The 22244-nt window shown below is 36.2% G+C and overlaps 1 protein-coding gene across 1 annotated transcript in view; it reads left to right on the forward strand.

Moving 5' to 3' along the window:
- Positions 1-22244, forward strand: part of LOC126371994 (probable ATP-dependent DNA helicase HFM1) — a 44598-nt gene that overhangs the window by 18946 nt on the left and 3408 nt on the right. Inside the window, exons 13-19 of the mRNA XM_050017492.1 lie at positions 9854-10085; positions 14910-15052; positions 17019-17203; positions 18324-18421; positions 20005-20240; positions 21732-21967; positions 22080-22186. Coding sequence (XP_049873449.1) covers positions 9854-10085; positions 14910-15052; positions 17019-17203; positions 18324-18421; positions 20005-20240; positions 21732-21967; positions 22080-22186 — 1237 coding nt within the window. The remainder of the gene's footprint in view (positions 1-9853; positions 10086-14909; positions 15053-17018; positions 17204-18323; positions 18422-20004; positions 20241-21731; positions 21968-22079; positions 22187-22244) is intronic.

The following is a 22244-nucleotide window of genomic DNA, read 5'->3' on the forward strand; positions in this document are numbered from 1 at the left end:
AAATCATGTTACTGTTCAGATAATTAGGAAACTCCGAGTACAACGCTCTAACCAAACTTGAGAGAGTCGTAAAGTTACTTTGACATGTCTTCATCTAGAGATCCTTAGCCGAGCGTTCTGACTAAGTATTAAACCACGGAAAGCATATTCCATACATATCCATACTTCGTTCATCATATCCTGGTTGAGATAGCTAAGTAGTGAGTGCTAATATCTAGGACATGCGTGTAACAGGACCGCCACATAAGCTAACGGAAGATGTCAATGAGGTCATGATCACCAGGTTCTTAATAGCTAATATGATCAATCGGTCACCTAAGTCGTTTCAGAAGTCAAAAAAGTATATGATATTTTTTATGTAAGTATTTTAATTATTAGTTTTTATTTTCCTTAATGATACAAAACACATTTTTATCATCTAATATTTTTTTTATTTATTATTATATGGATATTCAAATTAAAAGAAGTAAACGTTTCAACCTAAAAAATCTTGGTAATTAAGTATATTTTAATTGTGTAGATTCACAATATTTGCGGCCTTTGTCGCCGAAGGTATTCGAAGGTCGTACACAGATATTAAAATTTTGCAATATCATCGTTAAAGAATGTTTAGAATGAAGATGCATCGATTCACAACTCTAAGAGATGCGACAATGATTATCATCGTGCTCATACATAATAAGTAGTACATAACTGGCTAACGAGCACCTTAACTGGTCGTTTAACATGGTTGACCATCAAAGTGCTTCAATGCTTTATGTATTCAACTGAATAGATTATGTACAAAAGTACAGTGTGATAACAAGCCGCCAGTTTTCGTAATACATGTGCCCAGTAACGTGTTAGCCTGCATTGTGTCAGTAGTTATGTTGTAATGCCTACGCTTGTTTGCCTATAAACCAATTAAAGTATTAAACTGTATGACCGTGAACCTTACACAAGTTCTGACGTGAGTCCTTGATTGGCTACGCGTGTCTTTATTGAGAATATATTGACGCATCTTCCCTTATTTTGTCATTACGAGTACAATTAGACATGCTTGCTCTATCCGCGATCAAAAATAAAACCTTATAAAAGAGTTAATGAGAATATCTTGTTGGTCTTTCTCAATGCAATATAATAAGTTGCTTCTTCGAATTTCAACATTTCTGCAATTTAGTCCAAAGCTAAATAAAGGCAGATTGTAAGTAAGTTTGAGCTTTTCGCGTTGCATATAATAGGCGTGTCGTGATGATGCTAATAGCGAAGAATAAGCGCAAAGCTTATCTCGAAAGTTAGATGCAAGTTACTCTAGTTTCGCATAAAGTGTCATTATGATATTACAATTCATTTATAGTAAGTAGGGCAGAGAATCTTCCTCGTATCCTTTGTTTAACAGGGCTGGATTTAGTAATTTCAAGTTATAAAAATAATAACAATAAAAAATATTTGCACAATACACAAATTACCTTAAAACAAAATTACATTACGAATAGAAGATAGTAGTAAAAATAGAAGATAGATAAACAGAAGATAGTAAAATATTTTAATACTTACCTGAGTATGTGTGGATTCCATATCGATAGTATTGATCGATATGGAATAGCGAAAATGGTTGTGACACATGATGAAATGATAAATTCTAAGATCTGGCCATGACATGTACATAATAACATCAAATAATAATATAATAATAATCTAAAAAAATATAGATAATCTCCTTAGTCAATAATTCATTATTACAATTACCTATAATACAAATAAGACTGAGTCTCAACATCTTTCACCTGGGTGAAATTATGAATGAATAAAACCAGAATTATTTAGAAGTTACAAATCATAAGTATTTTAATTACATATACCTCTATCTCCAAGTGTATATGTATAATATTATAATGTGTTTCCTAAAACCATGCCTGTAGAGGTGAAAGCGGAGTAAATATCTGTCGCTAAGCTCATGATGAGGAAGTGCTCACATGCGTGCATTGTGATCTTTGACAAGCTCTTCAAATGTACGCCGACAGACGACGTGCATTACCGATATGGATTCAAGCCATTTTACCTTTAAAGACCTGAGTTGAGAGGATTATAATCACGATTGTTGGTTATTTTATAAATTTTAACAACGCCTATTAGCTCAACTGATTTTGTTTTAGGCTGAAGCAACTAGGTAAGTACCTGTTGTCTCGAATAAATATGTATTTTAACGTCGAAGTACCTATTCTTAAATTCCTTTTAGCTTTGCGTTAAGGTTCTATTATTTTTTAAATTGATAATTTATACAAAAATGAGTAAATATGTCAGGATCGAACAAATGGAATTCCATAGACTCTGCTTACCACATCGGCGGGAAATAGGCGTGAGATTATGTATGTGTCTGTCATCTGAAATCTTAAAAATAATCAATCCATTATATCGAATAAACAATTCTTTCTATATTATCATATCATTCTAGTGAATTGCGTACCTAATTGTTGATGTATAAAGCGCTGTATTCGTGTGTACAAACATTCCTGGATTAACAAAAACCACGAAATTGCATATTGAACAATACTGTTGACCTTTTAGTAGTCAATTGTACAAAGTAGGTACACTAACAATACCAAGTAAATACGTAACGATTTTATGGCACAAGCCGAATCGTGAGTCAAACTGCAAAATTTTGAAACAACTCATAAGTAACTGAGAAGATTGACATAGAATATTCATACACAATACTAAATACTTGACCTAAATAAACAAATGCGTTAATTTACAGGCTTATATATTATATTTAAATATCTGTCAAAGTAGCTGAATATTTAGGCATAAAATATATTTGAACGGAAACTTATAGACTAAGAGCGGGCCGCATGCAACCCTATCTCACTAAGTAGCAAGATGCGGTAATTTACACCCAATAAAATGATCTATTTCTTACTCACTGTACAAAATGCACCAGGTTACACTCAGATACCTAGTATTTTAAGACAAACCTTTCTAGCATCCTAGATAGGTCGCATCTAGCTACTCGATGAGGTAGGATTGCATAAAGTCCGCTCCTAGTCTCATCTACTGAAGTGGGAGTGAAGAAACAACATACATTTTTTTCACCTTTTATCATCCAGGGTATCGTAAAAACCAACAGATGGATTATATTTAGATTTCTTATCTTCACATTTTTATGTTCGTTGATTTTTTATTTATCAGGATTTTAAATTTTATATAATACTGGTCTTAGCTTGTTACGTTGCTTGCCATTTTAGATACCTAGTTTGTACAAATTATTCAAGTAATCCTCTACCTAACAACCTATTGGCAATCACCAATCAATGGTATACCAATCCTATAGTAGGTAATTTTCATGTTCATACCCTTAGGATCGCGTTAGGCACTAACCGAAATTGCTATATAATCAGTTAGATAGTACTAAATGTCAACTATAAAATAAGTGGCTAATCGGTTAAACTGATGTTATCGCTTCATCTCAGCCAGCATCTCTTCTGCCAGACCAGGCAGTAAACTTATTGACTGTACTGTCTTCTACAGTACAAAACCTTTTATTGACGGTAGTCAGCCATGTACCACGAATGGTACTTCATCTTTAAACTAGACAATAAGACAAAAGAGAAGCTTGGAATATTAAAACTAGTTCACCAAAATATTCAAGGCTTCTCTGGCAAAGAATTGGACATAGAATTATTTTTAGAGACATTTTTTATTGACATTTTATGTATTACTGAGCATTGGTTTAAGGATTATGAATTGTTATTCGGTTTTGAAAATTATCATTTGGCTAGCGCTTTCTGTCGAAAGATCAAAATACGTGGTGGCTCCCTTATTTTTATCAGAAATAGTTTAAAATATAAAGAACGCAAAGATATTACTGGACTTTCGATAGAGGGCACTATGGAGATTTCATGTATAGAAACAGAGAAACATATTGTTGTGGCCGTATACAGACCCCCATACAGTGCTAACTTCACAGTTTTTGAATCAGTGATGGAAAATGTACTGAAGGTCATATCCAAAAGTAATAAATCCATTATAGTGTGTGGAGATTTTAACGTTGATTTATATGAAGTAGATTCAATTACAACTAGATTTCTAAGTTTGTTTACATCTTTTAACCTTGTTAATATATTTATGGAGCCAACTAGAATTACAGAAACAACTGCCTCATGTTTAGATAACATTTTTTGCAATTGTGATTTCCAAGATAACAGTATCCTTAACTGTTTTAAGTCTGATCACAGTGGGCAGTTGGTTAGTTTTCCAGTACTTAAAAATGTGCAAAAAATTAAATTTAGTACTCGACCCATCACTGATAATCGGATAGAGAAATATCGAAATAGTCTTATTAGTAACTTACCTTGTCCAAACTTTGATACAGACAATCCTGACGATTTTTACAGGGATTTCTTCACTATTATCCATAAAGAATTTGAAAATAATTTTCCTCAAAAGGTAGTTACCAACAGTCAATCATTCAAGTTCAGTGACTGGGCTACCGTAGGCATTCGCAAAAGTAGAAATACTCTTTATTCTTTATATGAGGAAAAAACGTATACACACGCTGATAGTTTCAAAAGCTACGTCAAAAATTATTCTAAAATATTTCGAAGAGTGTGTTATACAGCCAAACAGATGCATATTAGTAGTAAAATAAAGACCGCGGATAATAAAATAAAGGCAGTTTGGCAAGTAATAAATAGTGAAACAAAGGCTTCTAAACCGCGTGAATTAGAATACAATATAGAATCGGGCACTGGGTTAGTAAAACAAGATAAAGATGTAGCTGAAGTTTTTGATAAATTCTTCACGAACATCCCTGTAAAAACTACAGAATCTCTCAGGTCCTCTCCTGTTCAAGCTGATATATTATTAAAAAGTAATGTTACTGCTTGCACTGAATTATTTGATTTTAAACGCGTTGATCCGAGTAGTATTGTTAAAGTATTCAAACAGCTGAAACTTAAAACCTCGAAAGATTTATGGGGATTGTCTGTCAAATTGATGAGCTCTGTTATTGATATCTTAGCACCATATCTAGCTTACATTTTTAATATGAGTGTTGAAAATGGCACTTTTCCAAATTTAATGAAAATCAGTAAAGTTATACCTCTTTTTAAATCGGGCACAAAATCAGACCCCACGAATTATAGACCGGTTTCTATTCTACCAGTACTTAGTAAAATTTTCGAGAAAATTATTCTCGACCAACTGCTATGTCATTTTAATTTAAATAACTTACTCCACAGCCAGCAGTTTGGTTTTACTAAGGGTCGGTCTACAACAGACGCGAGTGTGACATTTGTTCGACACATTTTCGATGCTTGGGAGAAGTCGCAGAATGCCGTAGGAGTATTCTGTGACTTGTCTAAGGCGTTCGACTGCGTGGATCACGAGACCTTGCTTTTGAAATTGAGGCACTATGGACTAAATAATGGAGCTCTCAGTTTGTTAAATTCATATCTAGGTGGTAGGATACAAAAGGTACAAATCAATAGTACAACTTCTTCGGGCTCTCATGTTCAAATGGGAGTTCCTCAAGGATCCATTTTGGGTCCGTTTCTTTTTTTAGTGTACATAAATGATTTACCTTATGTAGTACAGAACCAAGCTGACATTGTGCTGTTCGCGGATGACACTTCTCTTATATTTAAAATCGACAGAAAGTTAGAGGAATTTGACGAAGCAAACGGCGCTGTGTCGCAGGTTCTAAGTTGGTTTACAGTAAATAACCTAGTTCTAAATGCTAAGAAAACGAAGTGTATTAAATTTGTTCTACCAAACGTAAAGAAAGTAAATAATAACATTAAAATTAACGACGAGAAACTAGATTTTGTTGAACACACAGTTTTCTTAGGAATTACTGTAGATTCAAAACTTCAATGGGGCCCACATATTGTATCACTAGCGGGCAAGCTAAGTTCAGCAGCATATGCCGTCAGAAGGATCCGACAACTCACAGATGTACCCACTGCTAGACTTGTCTACTTCAGCTACTTCCACAGCATAATGTCTTACGGTATTTTGCTGTGGGGTCGAGCCGCTGATGTAGAAACTATTTTCATCATTCAAAAAAGAGCAGTTCGCGCTATTTATAAGCTGCGTTGTCGGGACTCTTTGAGGGAGCTGTTTAAAGAAATAAATATACTGACGGTCGCAAGTCAATATATATATGAAAACATTATGTATGTACGTAAAAACTTATCTCTCCTTCCGAGAAACTGTGAAAGGCATACTTACAATACAAGAAATAAACATAAAATTGCTATTCAAAATTCTAGATTAAGTAAATTAAATTCATCTTTTTTGGGGTTATGTATACGTTTTTACAATAAAATACCAGATAATATTTTAAATTTGTCAGAAAATAAATTTAAAGCTCACGTGAAGCTTACTTTATGTAAAAAAGCTTATTATAAGATTAATGACTACCTAAATGATAAAAATGTCTGGTATTGAATGTGTTCCTCTAGTTATTAAATAACTTGTAATGTATATCCTCATTGGTTTTTAAAAGATGTGTTGCTGTTGCAGTTTCTTGTCATTTCTTCTCCTCAGCCATAACACCTTGCGAAATGACGTAAATTCAAAATGTTACATTGACCTTCAACAAGTTTATCCATGATAATTACGTTGAATAAATGATTCTGAATTCTGAATTCATCATGTGTGATGATTATAGTGTAAGTTATGTTTAGTGTGTAATTGACATTTACTCCTTTAAAGGTAGAAAAGGACGATTTTGTTTAGCACTAAACTACAGAAAATATGGCTGTGGATAATGTATGCATACATGCTAATACAATACAATAGATATCACAGTATATGTATACAGTAAATGTTTTTATTATGTGCCAGTGTTAGCACGTAGACAATATTGGGTTCCATAGGCACTACGGACATTGATCAGTCATTGTGGAGAATTAGCGATCACACACTACGGACATTGACCAGTCATTATGGAGAATAATCGGTCACCACGCAGAGTGACGGGTCGTTACATACATTTACCGGTTATTAGAAGAAGATAACCGGTCCCTACGGATAATGACCGGTCTCTACGGACATGGAGCAGTCATTTTGGAGAATTACCGACATTTTTCATAATCTGGGAAGACTGCCAAGTCTCTTCATCCTTCCCTTTTACAGTGGATAGGATGCGACACTAAAACATTAGGTATTTAGTACACTGCGGTTATATAACTGTTTGACAATAATCGTTTTAAATACAGTAGATAAGGTAAGTATACCTATATTGTAGGAATGGCACTTAAATCAATTTGATTAAACCCATAATAGGTTTATTTTATTACATCAGTGTTGAGACCACAACACTTGGTTGCTGGTACGGTGACATCACTCGTACCACATAAATCGCACACGACTTCTGCACATCAGTTAGTTATTTTCGCTTCCATAATGAACATATCGAAGTATGACTTACTTCGTGTGCTAAGTCACAGTCATCTATGGGCTATGGGGTACTCATTGTATTAATTGTTTTATGAGATGGGATGGCGGAATCCGTATTGACAATAACGTGTTTAAATCCAAAACCAACTATGCATCTGGTGTACCTAGTATAGACATATCATCAGCTTACGTTATTTATTAAAGTACAAAGAAGCACTCACTCATTTCGATCTATTACAAATTAATTTTATTTTTCATATAAAAGACATCAACGCGTAATATTACCCTTGAGAATTTACTAACATAATCATTTTAAATATATATATTTTTTTATATAAATAACAATTAATATTTCTAACATAACACATGATCCATAGAATAAAACCCAGCTTTTTAAACCTAGACCACAAGTACAGAAGTGGGTGAGGTCAAAGTGTCATCGTTGGCGTCTTGCGAGGCCCGCGTCATTGCGACACGCGACTCCCGCGCCGGCAGCTGTGACGCGCGCTCCCAAACTTCGCGCAGTACACATACAAATCTATGTACCCTGTCAAGACAAGTTATGTCACAATAACAATATGACACCGGAACATCTTCATACGTACATCGTGACAACTCAACACGAAATCACAAATACAAACACTGTAGGAAACAATTAATTTTATTACAGTGCCAAACATGAAACAAATATCATTAAAATCTATTTCTAATAATATTTATGATATTTGTTGTACTCCGCAGCACCATCCACAGCAACAGGTTGGGGCTTACTTCGTTTTTTATCATGTATACAAATACATTTTACACTATCTAAACGTTTAATTTGTCTATCACCCATTGATTGGAGCTTTTGCATCAACATATCATTTTCTTGTTCCAAAATCATTTTTTCGCGGATCAAAGCTCGTTTTCCTAGTTCCGCTTTAGCAATTCGTTGCCATAGTCTCGTCAAACCAGCAGAGGATGCAGCAAGGCTCTGTAGAGAATCATCCGATTGCTGACGACGTAAATTTGCTTTTGCTTGAGTAGACTCGATAGGTATGTCCGATCCAAACGGCAAGACTTTCTCGCGTTGAGTCTCAAATCTGCGACATAAAGATGCCAACCGTATAATTTTAATACCCTTTTTCTGCGCTGAATCCAACCATTCTAGAGCATCGTCTGAGGCTCTTACTAATGTTGCTAAACGCTTTTCGTCTGTAGCACATCCGCCAATCAGTCGTTTCTTTAAACGTAAAGCGGCTACCCGATGTCTATCACGACGTTCGCGGAACACAGCTTGCTTGGTTCCAGACTCGTACAATACCAGTTCATTCCGAAGGCGCTTGAGCACGCCGTCGCTGCTAGCTATCTTTTTGCCTTGACTGGCAATAATGTCTGCCATCACATTTTCTTTGCGGCGCAGTCTGCGAACTTGTTTTTGGTTGTCAGCAGTACCAGTAACGTAGGCTTTTAACACAGATTTGTATTCGTCCCACATTGCGTTATAAGTGGTTTCGAGATAGGACCGTAAATTTTCACGAATATCTAAAAACTTGCTGCGCTCTTCGTCTTCTTTGACCATGTTTTCACCACGAGTATTCCAGATGTAATTATCAGAAGTAGTATGACCGTGGAAAATCAGAATCTGTAAATGTAACTCGGCAGCGTTGTGGTCAGCCAGGAGTCTGTTTTTGATCCTGTCGGTCCATTTGAACAAGGCAGCAGTTCTGCGATCGTTGTCTCTAGACATTTCTTCTAGATCGGCAAGGAACTTGTTGATGAGGGCGTCTATTGTTTCGCAGAAGCTCGTGATTGTGCGTTGGAATTGGTCATCGGCTGTATCGATGAGATTCATCATGTGATTGATGAGGTGATCCTTCTTGTCGTAGGCTCTTTCGAAGGTGTGCCACATGACTTCGATATCCTGTTTGAAGACTGGCTCTTTGATTTTCAGCATCATCTCCTGCCAGCTCTTGTCGAGGTCACTGCGCCGCAGAGCCTGCGCCGCCATCTCGCGCGTCAGCTCATCGCGTCGCATCTGCTTCTTCAACTCCGCTTCCTTGCGAAGCTTTTCCAGCTTCTTAGCCTCTTTTCGGGCTTTCTTTTCCTCTTTACTAAGCGCCATGTTGGGATATTATTTATATTGTAGGTAACTAACTATACAGAATTCTAAAATAAACGCAAAAACATATAACAAATCCTTTGACAATTTATACGATGTAATTATTTTTTGACGTTATAAAACAGCTCATGATTTTAATGTTAATGACAAACAAATAAGGTTTTTACATAAGAATAAAATGAAGTAAAGCAAAGGAGAATTTAACTGTCTTAAGAATCTTAAATGATTAATATTTAATCAAATTTTATATTCATAAGATTAGAAAAAAAATCTACATTGTTAATCAAACCCGTGATTACTTTTCCTTTAGTACCAAAGCAATGTTATGTATCCTTCGTACTTACTTACCTATATTTCCATCCACAGCCACGTTATCAAGCCCTGGTGGGAGGTAGTGAACCTCTTCAGAGTTACTTGCACAAGAGATTAGCTGAGAACTTGAACAGTGAAGCGGCGTTGGGAACAGTGGGCGATGTCGCCCAATGCGTACAGTGGCTTCGGTCTACGTTCCTGAGTGTTCGAGCTGCAAAGGATCCGAGACGATATCTGGGACTGCCACAGAATGCCCCCGCCAACTTGATCTCTAAGAAAATCGAGGGTAAGTGTTGACATACATATAAGTATACAATACATACATTTATGGTAATATCAAATCTACGTATATATCCATAGTACGTTTAATGTACGAAAAAATTATAAAAAAAACACTAGCAGGCACTTTGTTTTCTTACGTACGGATGAAGATGATGTATTTTTTCTTTTCAGCATTTTGTTAATTTTAAAAGGCGAACGGCTATTGACACATTTTTTATTTAACTAACATAATTTTATCGGCAAAATCTACCTTATTTATTCTCCTATAAAATAGGTTAGATAACTGAACTTTGAAGACTCGGAGCTACGAGATGATTCTATAATCAGTTATAAATACTTAATTGGTAACAGAAAAAAAAACACGTGTAGTAGATGCAAATTGCAACGGTTGGAACAATTTACAATTGAGGATACATTAGACCCCAATCATATCACTACGAACTCATCAATCACAAAATAATGTGTCTAATAAAAACAATACTCTATGTGCTTGGATGGGGTGGAGATTATCAAAGTTGAACTTAGTTTTGTTTTCGAACTACCGACTTAACTGATAAGTACTTAGTTATCGAACAAACTCGTTATAAGTTTGTGATTTGTCGCTTCAGCTTCTTTCAGGAAGCGTATTATTAACCAGTAATATAATTATTATTCATTATTGATTAATAATATATTTTTAATATTAATAATTTACCTACTATAGGTTACTTGTGTCTTCGCTGCAGTCACGCATGTATTTTATTAGCACCTAATCTTCCAATCGCGTTTTTTGCCTTTAGATTCTGATTCATGTTCTCCCAGTTTCCTCTAATAATTATTATTTCCATTGTCATTATCGTAGCAGTAAAGTAAATTTTAATAACCGACATTGAGTACTATGTCTTAAGGAAGTGTTATAAGTACAGTCATGAGCAATATAATTGTACCCACTTTAGGACTCTGTCACACTAACATATTTGACATTTAGTGAGACTTACAGTTCAATTTGTCAAAAAACTTAATGTGACATGGTACCAAAGTGTATACATATTAATGCTCGTGACCGTACCTATTGCGCTCATATACCTTTGCAGGGCGGCTATTAAGAACATTCGGTGGTCGTGCCTCTTAAGTTCTATCAGCTATATTGCCTACATAATTAGAGTTGTTTGATGCTCAGGTTAAAGTTTAAAGTACGTACGCTTTAATTGATTCCAACGGAGAATAGTTCCTTGGAGTTGTTTGAAAAACCAGAACTCTTTTGTTTCATGTGTTGAATGTACTTTCTGCTAAAACGCGCGGTAGGCATTTCGAAGTCCGCAGATAACTTTATATGTAATACAGTTTTGAATTTGTTCTTGACCGTAGGTATGTATGGCCGTATTACTACATCGCGTACTGCTACCGCTTGGGTGATAGGAAGTCTAAAGCTAGAATATCTAGTATGAAAGTGTAACGATTTTACATAATAATAGTACATGCCTGAACGTTGATTTAAATAAATGTTCTAAGCAGTTAACGAGATATCCGTGTCGCAGTGTTCAGTATGACGGGCTAATCACACCTTATTGAGGATTATCTCTTATAATTACAGTAAGATTTATCTCTAGATCAATAATCACTGAATTAATTATTATAATTCTGTTTGTATTCTATTGTTCATCTATTATTGGAATCATAAAACGAACTCTGGTCAAAAGTTAGGAACGATAATTGAGTTTTAATGTTTGTTATGATGAAGTAATAATAATAGGCAATTTATATAAACACGACACCTTTGATTGTTTCCTTGTTTGTTTTGCCTACTTTTATGAGTATTTTTTATAAATCATGAGTTGGTGTTTTTATAAAATTACCCTTTAAAAAACGTTGTCTAAAATGGTGTTAATTTTCATCATGATTTTTAAATGGTTACCTTTTTTTTATGGCTTCGCTACGCATTTAGCCAAATACAAGAAAAATGGTTACCTACGCTGTAAACAGCAGGTCTGTGAGAATAAATAATTCATTACGTATAAGTTTTATTGCGTCTATTTGCTTTATAAAGTTAAATGTATTATTTTAGTAAGTAGGGTAGGTACTTTAGACAAATTAAAGCTCGCAATATAGGTAAGTACTACAATAAAATCAGATGATTATTTATTCGAGCGACAAATCACGTAAATGTAAATGTATCATTTAATCAACGTATTGTATCAGAATCAGAACGCAGCGGTACAGTGGCAGTGACATTGTTATAACCTAGTTTAACAGTTTCAGTTCCATGAATGGTCGAGGGTGGAATTTTTATGTCGTATACGTCGTTAGCTGATATCTGGCAGTGACCACATCATTTCATATTTCGAATTAATTCGCATTTTTTTGCAATAGAAACAAAAGCGCGAGGATTAGGGACAGCGAATGAAAAATAAAAGTACTTAATTCAGAACTTGCCGAGTTATACAGTCGGTACACTAACATCCTAAGTAGGAACACGGGCTTATTAAAAGAGTAAACGGTAACAGCGTCTATGGTCCGGTGGTTGAGCGTTTGCTTACGATCCGGATGACCTGGGTCTGGTTCGACACGTTTAACAAAAAAAACACTTTTTGAGATTGTCCCTGGTTTGGTCAAGACATTGCGGGCTGAAATCGCCTAACCGAAAATAGGATGATTCCGTGCTTCAAACGTACGTACGTTAAGTAGTCGGTTTCGGTAGCGTAATTAAAAATGCTAGTTCAATACGTCCCCCCGGCCGAGATGAACTGGAGTAGGGTTTGAATTGTTATCGCATAGAACTAGCATTACTAATTACGCGTCCTGGTATTTACTTAAGTATGTAAGTAGTCCTTACATGAGCCAGAGCTTTTAGCGGCTCGATAGTGTCCCAGACACCATACAAGAGAAGAACGAGTGGTTCCTTATATCGGGGCTCTGTCTGACTGCGGAGAATCAAAAAGGAGGGTTATGTATTTGACCGCTGTGCATCCTATGTGTGTACGTAGGTACCTACGTCTGTTCCTTCGTAAATTATAAACCACTTATCAGAATTTTACAGACGAGATACGTCTTGTTCAATTCACAGCCTTTACGCAGTCGGATTGAATCGGCAGATGGTATCAATATCAGAAGCACCTACCTACACCTACTATAGTGTTACAGTAGTGGCGTTAGAATGTCAATAGAGCCGGCGACGGTCGCACGACCTCCGCCAGTTCCGGATCGTGATGGATGCTCGACACATGCTGCTCCTTAGCATTTGCACACGCACGCGATGGTCTGATGTTGGTTCGACAGTTGAGTTAAGAGCGGAGAATAAATAACTGGGGTACTTTTGCTCTGATACGTGGTAAAAAAACAGCAGTTTGGCAGTTGGGTAAAAAGTAATTGTCTCCGCTACCATTCACTACACCAAATGACACAAACTAATGGGAAGCGTTGAGGGTTCTCATGATCATCGGAGAAAAAAACTAAAAGACCATAACAAATTGGGTCCGCCTAGTGCGAGTCTCAATTCAGTATAGATCCGTAGAAGTCTGACTTTTTAAAATTCAGTCCAGTCCACTATCACCAGTCTCATCTCAAAAATGATAATCTTGAAAGCCGCCCGTAGATGTTATACATAGGTATGTATCAGGATGTTACCCGCTATATAGATATGCGGCAGGTGTGTGGGTGTATAGCGGGTAACATCCTGATAATGGTACATTCTGGAACGCAAAACTTAGGGTTTACATACTTTATTTTATCAACGTACTTTAATTGTTCTTCACTAGTATATATGATTGTATAAATTGACACCTAGCATCGAGACAAACCTGTCTTAGTTTAGCGATGTTATGTGCCAAATCTATACGTATATTCAAAGGTGCATTAACTAAAGAAATAAAGTAAAAGTAGCAAGTACTAAAAGTAGTAGTAAAACTAGGTAGAAGATCTAAGGTAGGTATAGGCATTATTTTATTCTGTGGTACAGGTACTAAGGTAGGGGGGTAGGTATGGTAAAATAGGTAGGTTTCGTATGGCTTTAAAACCTAACAGTATTTTTAAGACATTTTAGCATTTTCAACTATGTCGTGTCTTCGTAAACCAACCGCTGATATCTTATGTTATACAACAAGGACTCGAAGGTATCGCATGCCCTTTACGTAAAGGTATTCTAATGTCATCTCGGAGCACCTAATGAGTATATGATTGTCCTAAATAATAACAAATGTTCGAAACGTACGCCGGTCATTATAAAACTTCATTTATGGTAATAATTGCCGCGTTCATTTAATTTATTTGCTCATTTCAAATATGATTTGTGTGAATAGCTGGTGGGTTAAAAAGGCCACATTGAAGCAATTCATCTAAACTAGCAATATATCTATTTGATATTTGTTGATATTGCGCACTTTACTTTTATGTGGGGTAGTGTCAAGTTGCAATACCTATTGCTTTTTGGATGAATGGCTTAAATGAGTCCTGTATAGTCCCACTGAGTTTCAACAAATTATTCGTCTTAAGTGCATTGTTATTGCGTTTGTAAAGTACCTATTTGTATGATGGAAAGATGAACAAAGCTTAGCTGTTTCTATCAAATTATTATAAGTAGGTATTTACTTTCAAATATTCCTTGTTTACATGAATAATAAAATAGATACAGCGTAAATAATTCAGAACATAAACTGCTCAGATATCCGTGACATAAACACTTCGTCGGCCAAGTAAAGACACGTAAGGCCTCGAAGATAGCTTAGCCTAGAGGCACAATTTAAAGTAAACAAAAACTATATCTACTTGCATAAACTACCTTGCTATCCTGCCTAGTCAACGTAAGAGATTTACTGGCAATTTCCTTTATTATCGGATATAAATTTTCCCGTAGAGTTATGCGTGAAAGCTATGAACGGACTGGCTAGTTCGGGGCTCATAACAATGGATGAAGCAAGTTGCATAGAGTCTACGGAAGCTGGTCGACTCATGTCCATCTTCTATCTCGACTTGGAGACCATGAAGCATATTATGAAGGTACGTATTTAGACTTATAAGATAAATACACTTTATTAAAGACAAAGGACACGCAATAAATAAATTAGGACATCAATACGGAATGGCATTACTCATTACATACCTAACAGTCAGCCTTATTGCTCATGCAACTATTTTTTCCTAAAAATATTATTCGTCCTAAAAACTGACAACAACTAACTAAAACACTAACTAACTGTAACTTTATTTTGAGACTTATTTCAATAATGATTAAGATAAGTACCTAATGCCAATTCATTTTATATGAAATAACACCCAAATGTGATAGAGCGACTATCGTCACATTTACAAGTAGGGTTCTGTACAGAATGTTCACACAAATTAAGTAATTGGCGATATTAATAAATACCTCTAGAGACTACACGCACGCACGTAAACCTTGGCCCACCACGCAATTGCAAGCAAATGTCGGGTCGCGTGTCCAAATCCACACGTTTCAAGCAAAAACATTTAAATGTTCATCCGATAGCCAATTATAACTCTCTCTATTTAAGAGCTGCGCTCTTGTCGGTGGAGTAACCGCCATTCCTCTCTTCTTCCCGCCAAAACCTTCACCTCCCGATACGACACGACCTGCACCTTCTCTTTTATTTGTTTCATAAATGTTATCCTAGGTCTACCCCTTCCTCTCTTCCCTTCAATTTTTCCTTCTATAATGTTTGTTATAAATGAATCGTGTCGTATCAATAGCTAATATAACATAGCCAATAGCCAATTATAACATAGGCGTAAAATCACACGTATACCTCAGGATAATTTTGGCACGAACCTTTTATGTTTTCCTTGATTTTACATCGAGGTAAAGCTATTTTAACAATTTGCTGAGATTATGTTATTTTTTACACCAACGCGCCGCCAATGCTAGATCACTATACTTACTTACCTACCTAAGGACTATCTGAAGTATCTAACTTACTCTACACATATTAAGATAACACATATCCTCACGCACCCTCTCTCTCGCTCACACATATACAGGGTGTTAGTGACATCGTAACGAATACTGAGGGGGATGATTCAGACCATGATTCTGAGATGATATCAAGTGGAATTTTTCGTCGCAAAATTCATGTTCTTTTTTTAGTTTTTTAAAATTATTTTCAATTCTATACTTTTGCGATGAAAAATTCCACTTGATATCGACTCAGAATAATCAGCTGTTTCATCCCCCTCAGTATTCGTTACGATGTCACTTACACCCCGCACAAGTACATACTGTACCCATACAAGTAGGTATGGGTGTTAGTGACACCGTAACGAATACTGAGGGGGGTGATTCAGACCATGATTCTGAGTTGATATCAAGTGGAATTTTCAGTCGGAAAATTCATGAAAATTTTTGTTTTTCTTTTTATTATTTTCTGTTCCATACTTTTGCGACGGAAAATTCCACTTCATATCATCTCAGAATCATGGTCTCAATCATCCCTCAAAGTTTTCGTTACGACGTCACTAACACCCTGTATAACTACTTTTAGGACTACTTTAGGTAACACCTGTCACATAGTTCATCATAGCTAAGTATCGTTGGACAATACCAATAATTAGTTACTGTGCCCACCCCAGCATTGCGAGCTTTGGTTTATTGCTGTATTTCAATGAGAATTGTATTTCAATAGCTCTAAGAAATATTACTAATAATCAATGTTCTAGATAGATGAAGCCGGCGCGGCGTCGGCTTAATAACGATACTAGATCAAAGAATTTTGCTTGGACAGGAGGAGGACCGTTCAAGTACCGTCCGAGTCTGTTTTTTTTTTAATTTAAATTTCTTTGTGAGTTTCCCTAAGGTCGAGTGAGTGCTATAAAACCTGTATTTCAATAGTCTTCCTCTTCCTGTCTTCTTTACTTATACCTACAACTAATCATCCCCTGTGCCAAGTTCTTACTTGTATTCATTATTAAAACTATAAAGTTTTTGAAAAGTACAATTCCGTAACTACAGATCGAAGGCAACGAGTCTCTAGAGCGCTTGTTGTGGATAATTTGCGAGAGTCACGAGTTAGCGGACATGCATCTTAGAGTGGACGAGCGAAAGACGCTCAATATGCTGAACAGAAACAACGCTGCGGCCACCATCCGCTTCCCTATGAAGGGCAAAATCAATAGCCGACAGATGAAACTAAACTGGTAAGTAGGTATACGTACCTAGATCTTATTTTATGCGTTGAAGTATTTTCCAGCTTACGACATCGTATCAACAGTGGCTGCAAGTTGTCTTTGATTACTTGTAGCTCTGCCCACCCCATTAGGGATTACTGGCGTGAGTTTATGTATGTATTGAAGTATTTCAATCTGTATCTATTTCAGTACCGGATTTTCGCCCGTGTTGATTTTGGTCACGGTAACTATCTTGGTACCTACAACAGTAAGGGATGGACCCTGGAAAGTATTATGCATCCATAATATACACGGCATGACGCCTGTAACCCAGAAGGGGCAGGCAAAGGCATTTCCCGGTATTTATTATACACCTGTGTGTGTGACAATAACATTTTATATATGGGCGCATAGGGCTTATTACTACATATTTAAGCTTCGTCTTCGTGCAATTCAACATTGACTAGGTAATCTTGACTGATTACGATGAGTATCAATGTCGATTAATACTAGTTAGTCATCGCCACCTGTGTCTAATTTACACCAAGAACCTACTTAAGATCAGCGCCCGCGGTACGGGTTCCGCGACGCGTTCGGCGCGAATTATATGGAGGCCTTCGACCGTGTCGAATAGACACAGCGAATGCTATCTACGTGGATATACGTCTTACGGCTATTGGTGGAAGCAGCAGAAAACGCATTGTTACAGTACCGTGTTCGTTCAAGTTATCTTGCCTATCATTACGTACCTACCTGAATATCTGAGACACTGGATAAGTGGAATTCCTAACTCTGTTTAGTGAAACTGTGGCGGACCCAACTAGTTGACCAGCTAGTTCCGCCCACGTGTAACAGATGGCGCCACCGTTCAATAATGCAGTCTTGAAACGCGCTATGGAAGTTCCAATATAACTGAAAAATGGATCGTCGATACGTAGTCACACTACCAACTTTTGGCTAGCGGGGTACTATGTTATGTTCGGTACCCCGACACCATCCTTTGGCGGAGGACACCCTCGCCGCCAAAAAACTAACTTGCTGCTTCTTTCACATCTAAGTTATGCAAGTTTACACTATACTTACAGATGAGTAGTAACTTGTAGATGTAACTAGTTTTACTAATCTTTTTGTTGGCTTGTAATGCTTTCAGCATCATTCAAGCAGTTCTCGGTTGTCTTCCCATCACGGATCCGTCTCTCAACCAGGAAGCTACGAAAGTGATGCGGACCGCCAACAGAGTATGCAAATGTAAGATTTTATTGCCTACTTAGTACTCTACATACCTACATAATATATTTTAATATTTTTGCAGTTTAAGTAGGTATTACTTAACTGTAAACAGCTATCTTTTCAGGACATTAACTTTTACTGCTAGGAATATATTCTAGTGTTATTTTTACTAGCGTCCTACAAACTAACAAATACTTAATAGGGTGGTTTTCAACCAGTCCTTTTTTACTAAACGGCAAAACACGCAATTACTATGGAATTTGTATGAAATAGCACACTGTGATGTCATAGAAAAACGTGATTATTTATATTATTACATTTTTGTTTATTAAAATTTATAAATAGGTTAAATAGAAAAAATAAAACGATTTTTGTCACCCTTAGATTTGTCTTTATTTAGTAATCAGAATTTCATACTTTATCTTTGACCTAGGAAACTACCCTACTAAATTGTCTTCATTAAACAGTATCAAAACGGACTTATAAGAGTCTTAGCCAACGAGGGATGCAACGATCACGGGCTCACGATCCGGAGGCTTAGGTTCGAATCCCGATGGTGACATATTATAAAAATCACTTTGTGGTCCTCAGTTTGCTTAGAAAATTACAACACACACTTTAAGCCGTTGGTCCATACTTACTAATGTAAGTAGGTATGTAGTCGTTATATGGGCCATGTCAGGGGCAATAAGTGAGATTTTACTCTACCATTTGCCAATTTCTCATACAAGCCGTTTTCAGAAGTACCACGTAACTGCCACCATGGTCCAGTTGTTGAGCATTGGGCTTACCATCCGGAGGTCCCGGGTTCGAATCCCGGTGGGGACATATCACAAAATTCACCCTAGATTGGTTAGGACTTTACGGGCTGATCACCTGATTGCCCGAAAGTAAGATGATCCGTTACTATTTACTCGTACTAATGTAAATAGTCGTTACATAAGTCAAGTACTTTGTTCATATTATTTGAAAGGCGTTGACGCAGAATCGCGCATCTTATTTTGTTTAATTATGTTTTACGAGCAGATCGAGAGATACATTTATTATTATAGCCTGAATAGGGGTTCTCTTTGGCCTTCTTGCTCATTGTACATAAATAACGCAATGAGTAATAATAAAATTATCAGTCAGAATCCAATTTTTATTAAACTCAAGAGATGGTGTAGGAGATTTACATTAAGTAGGTACCCACAACTTATATTCAGGCTTATTTAGGGAGTATACTGATAATAGGCGTGAGTTTATGTATGTATACTGATAATAGGTAAATACTTATCTAAAGTTTTCAGTTTAGTAGATCAAACTGAGAAAAATAATCATCGGCTAGAATTTAATAACTAACAGAATATCTTCTGAATATATATCCTAATTTTATGTTTTTCTTCTGAGATACATACACACATAAATTAACGCCTATTTCCCACCGGGGTTAACAGCAGAGACTATGGAATTCAATTTGCTTCGATCCTGACACACTTCTCTTGCTATTTGTTCTGAGATATCTATTATAAAAAAAATCTTACACTAACAGTATTCTTTTTCCAAATTATTTGAAATAACTTAATAGTATACCTACTTACCCGAAGCAATATTTCCATTAGGTCTGGTGGCCTACGTGACGAGGCCAGACATAGTCACCACTCAGCCACAGTACTACGTGGCGGTCCTCAACTCGTTGGTCCTGGCTAAATGCATCGAAGCCCACTTGTGGGAGAACTCCCCTTACGTCAGCAAGCAACTGAAAGGCATCGGACCCACCTTCAGTACACTCCTTGCCACCGCTGGGAAAGTCAATTTTACGCTGCTGGAAGAAAGCCACCCTAGAGATTTAGAGAGGGTATGATGTTTTCTTTATGCTCATAAGGACATGCTGCACGGAAGCTGTCTATTTGAGAATCTCTTTATGCGAATAAAGGGCTTTTTTCTTGTTTGTACTAAGAGAAGTAACAGTCAAAAATTTTATTAGATTATTTTAAGTAGACTACACTATTCAAAGTGAGAGCAAAATATTTTATATTTGTTTCGTCAGTTGAATGTGATGCATCGTACGAATGAGTACAAGAGGGAAACCACTGACCTATTTTTCCCTAAAAACTTGCATGGAGAATACTACACCAACAAAAGCGGTGCTCTTAAAATATTAGTGATGTGGTGTATAGTAAATAATTTCCTATATACATATATGTGGGTAATTATTTACTAGAGTATAATTATATGTGTTTCCTAATACTAAATGATAATATATTCAGATTTAATTATCTAGTTATACTTATTAATATTCATTTCCTGTAATTATTTAAAAGTATTTTTCTTCGTTAGTCCCGATGGAAGGGTCTCTAGAAGCATTCTTCAAATGCCATGGTCGTATTAGAACCACTATTAAATCCAAGATGAGCTAAGATAGTGCGATTTATTATAGGCGCATTCATAATGCATAACGTGTAAGTTATTATGGTCCATAGCCTTGTTTGCCTATTGCTTACCTACCTACCGGCACCATTATTTTTTACTCTCATAAAGCAGACATCTTTCTTTTCCTGAATAAAGGAGAAACAGAAATGCTGAAAATGCAGTCATTCATTTTAATATCTAATATGTGTGACGCATAAGATTCCAATAGGGTAGGCAAAGTACATCCATCGTAAGATGATCTAAGTACCCACACCTCACCGAGCTTTCTGTTAGACCAACGTGATAGGTGATGAGCCGTATCGCCATCTATAATGGTCGAGCCAACTATGTTAGTAAAAACAACTAACATATACTGAGGGGTATGATTCAGCTCATGATTCTGAGTAGAATTTTTCGTCGTATTTTTTTTTATTATTATCATTTCCATAGGTACATTTACGACGGAAAATTCCACTTGATAGCAACTCAGAATCAAGGTCTGAATCATCCCTCAAAATTTTCGTTATGATGACATTAACACCCTGTATGTATGTCACATAATGTTTTATGCTGAATTGGGAGTGAATAAAACACGTAGAACGAGTTCATGATTCTTGAACGATGAGCTGACCACCTAAAATGTACCACTAACCAAAATAAAAAATTAAAAGATACAGTATATATTGTAATTCATCACTTTGCCGTTCATCATAATAATCAAATCCATCTTAAGATGGATTCGAAGTCCTAAGACTTCGATACAAAAGTGACTACAAGTTGTCGTCTACTGATTGCTTGTTTGCCCACCCTTTTAGATAACACGTAGCGTGAACTTACGTATGTATGTGTAAATACATAAATAAATAGACATTTACCTACTTCTAGTTAATTTCTCATGTGTTTGTAGAAACTATGTTAATAATGTGAAACATTTCAGATAATAAACAAAGGTGCTCCAGCAGGCAACGTCATTCGGAAACAAGTAGGCTTGCTTCCGAAGTACCAGCTAACTGCAACGCCAATAGACGTGAACAGTGTCTCTATACGTCTGACCTTGCTTAACCAGCACCATTTGGCTGAGAACAGGGACAATTTAACCGCAGGAGACACACACAAGTGCTACGTACTCGTTGGTGATTCCGAAAACCATTTGCTTCTGTTTACGTCATTTAAGTTAGTACACAAAGTAATGTATAATTATAACAATAAATACATAACTACACTTGATGGTTTGTTGCGTATTGCTGTATTTTGTAATATATTAAATGATTTGACTTTTTTACAGAGACAACGATCTTATCAGTGTCTACGATGGTAAAATCACCTATAAAATTACGAGAAAACACGCTTTCGAACACAAAATCTTTATTCATTGCATAAGTTCAGAATGGGGTAAGTTTGTTAGCCGATTTGATTTATGAAAAAGTGTCTAAGTACTTACCTACTAAAC

Source organism: Pectinophora gossypiella, chromosome 13 (genome assembly GCF_024362695.1).
Source record: "Pectinophora gossypiella chromosome 13, ilPecGoss1.1, whole genome shotgun sequence".
NCBI classification, from domain to species: Eukaryota; Metazoa; Arthropoda; class Insecta; order Lepidoptera; family Gelechiidae; genus Pectinophora; species Pectinophora gossypiella.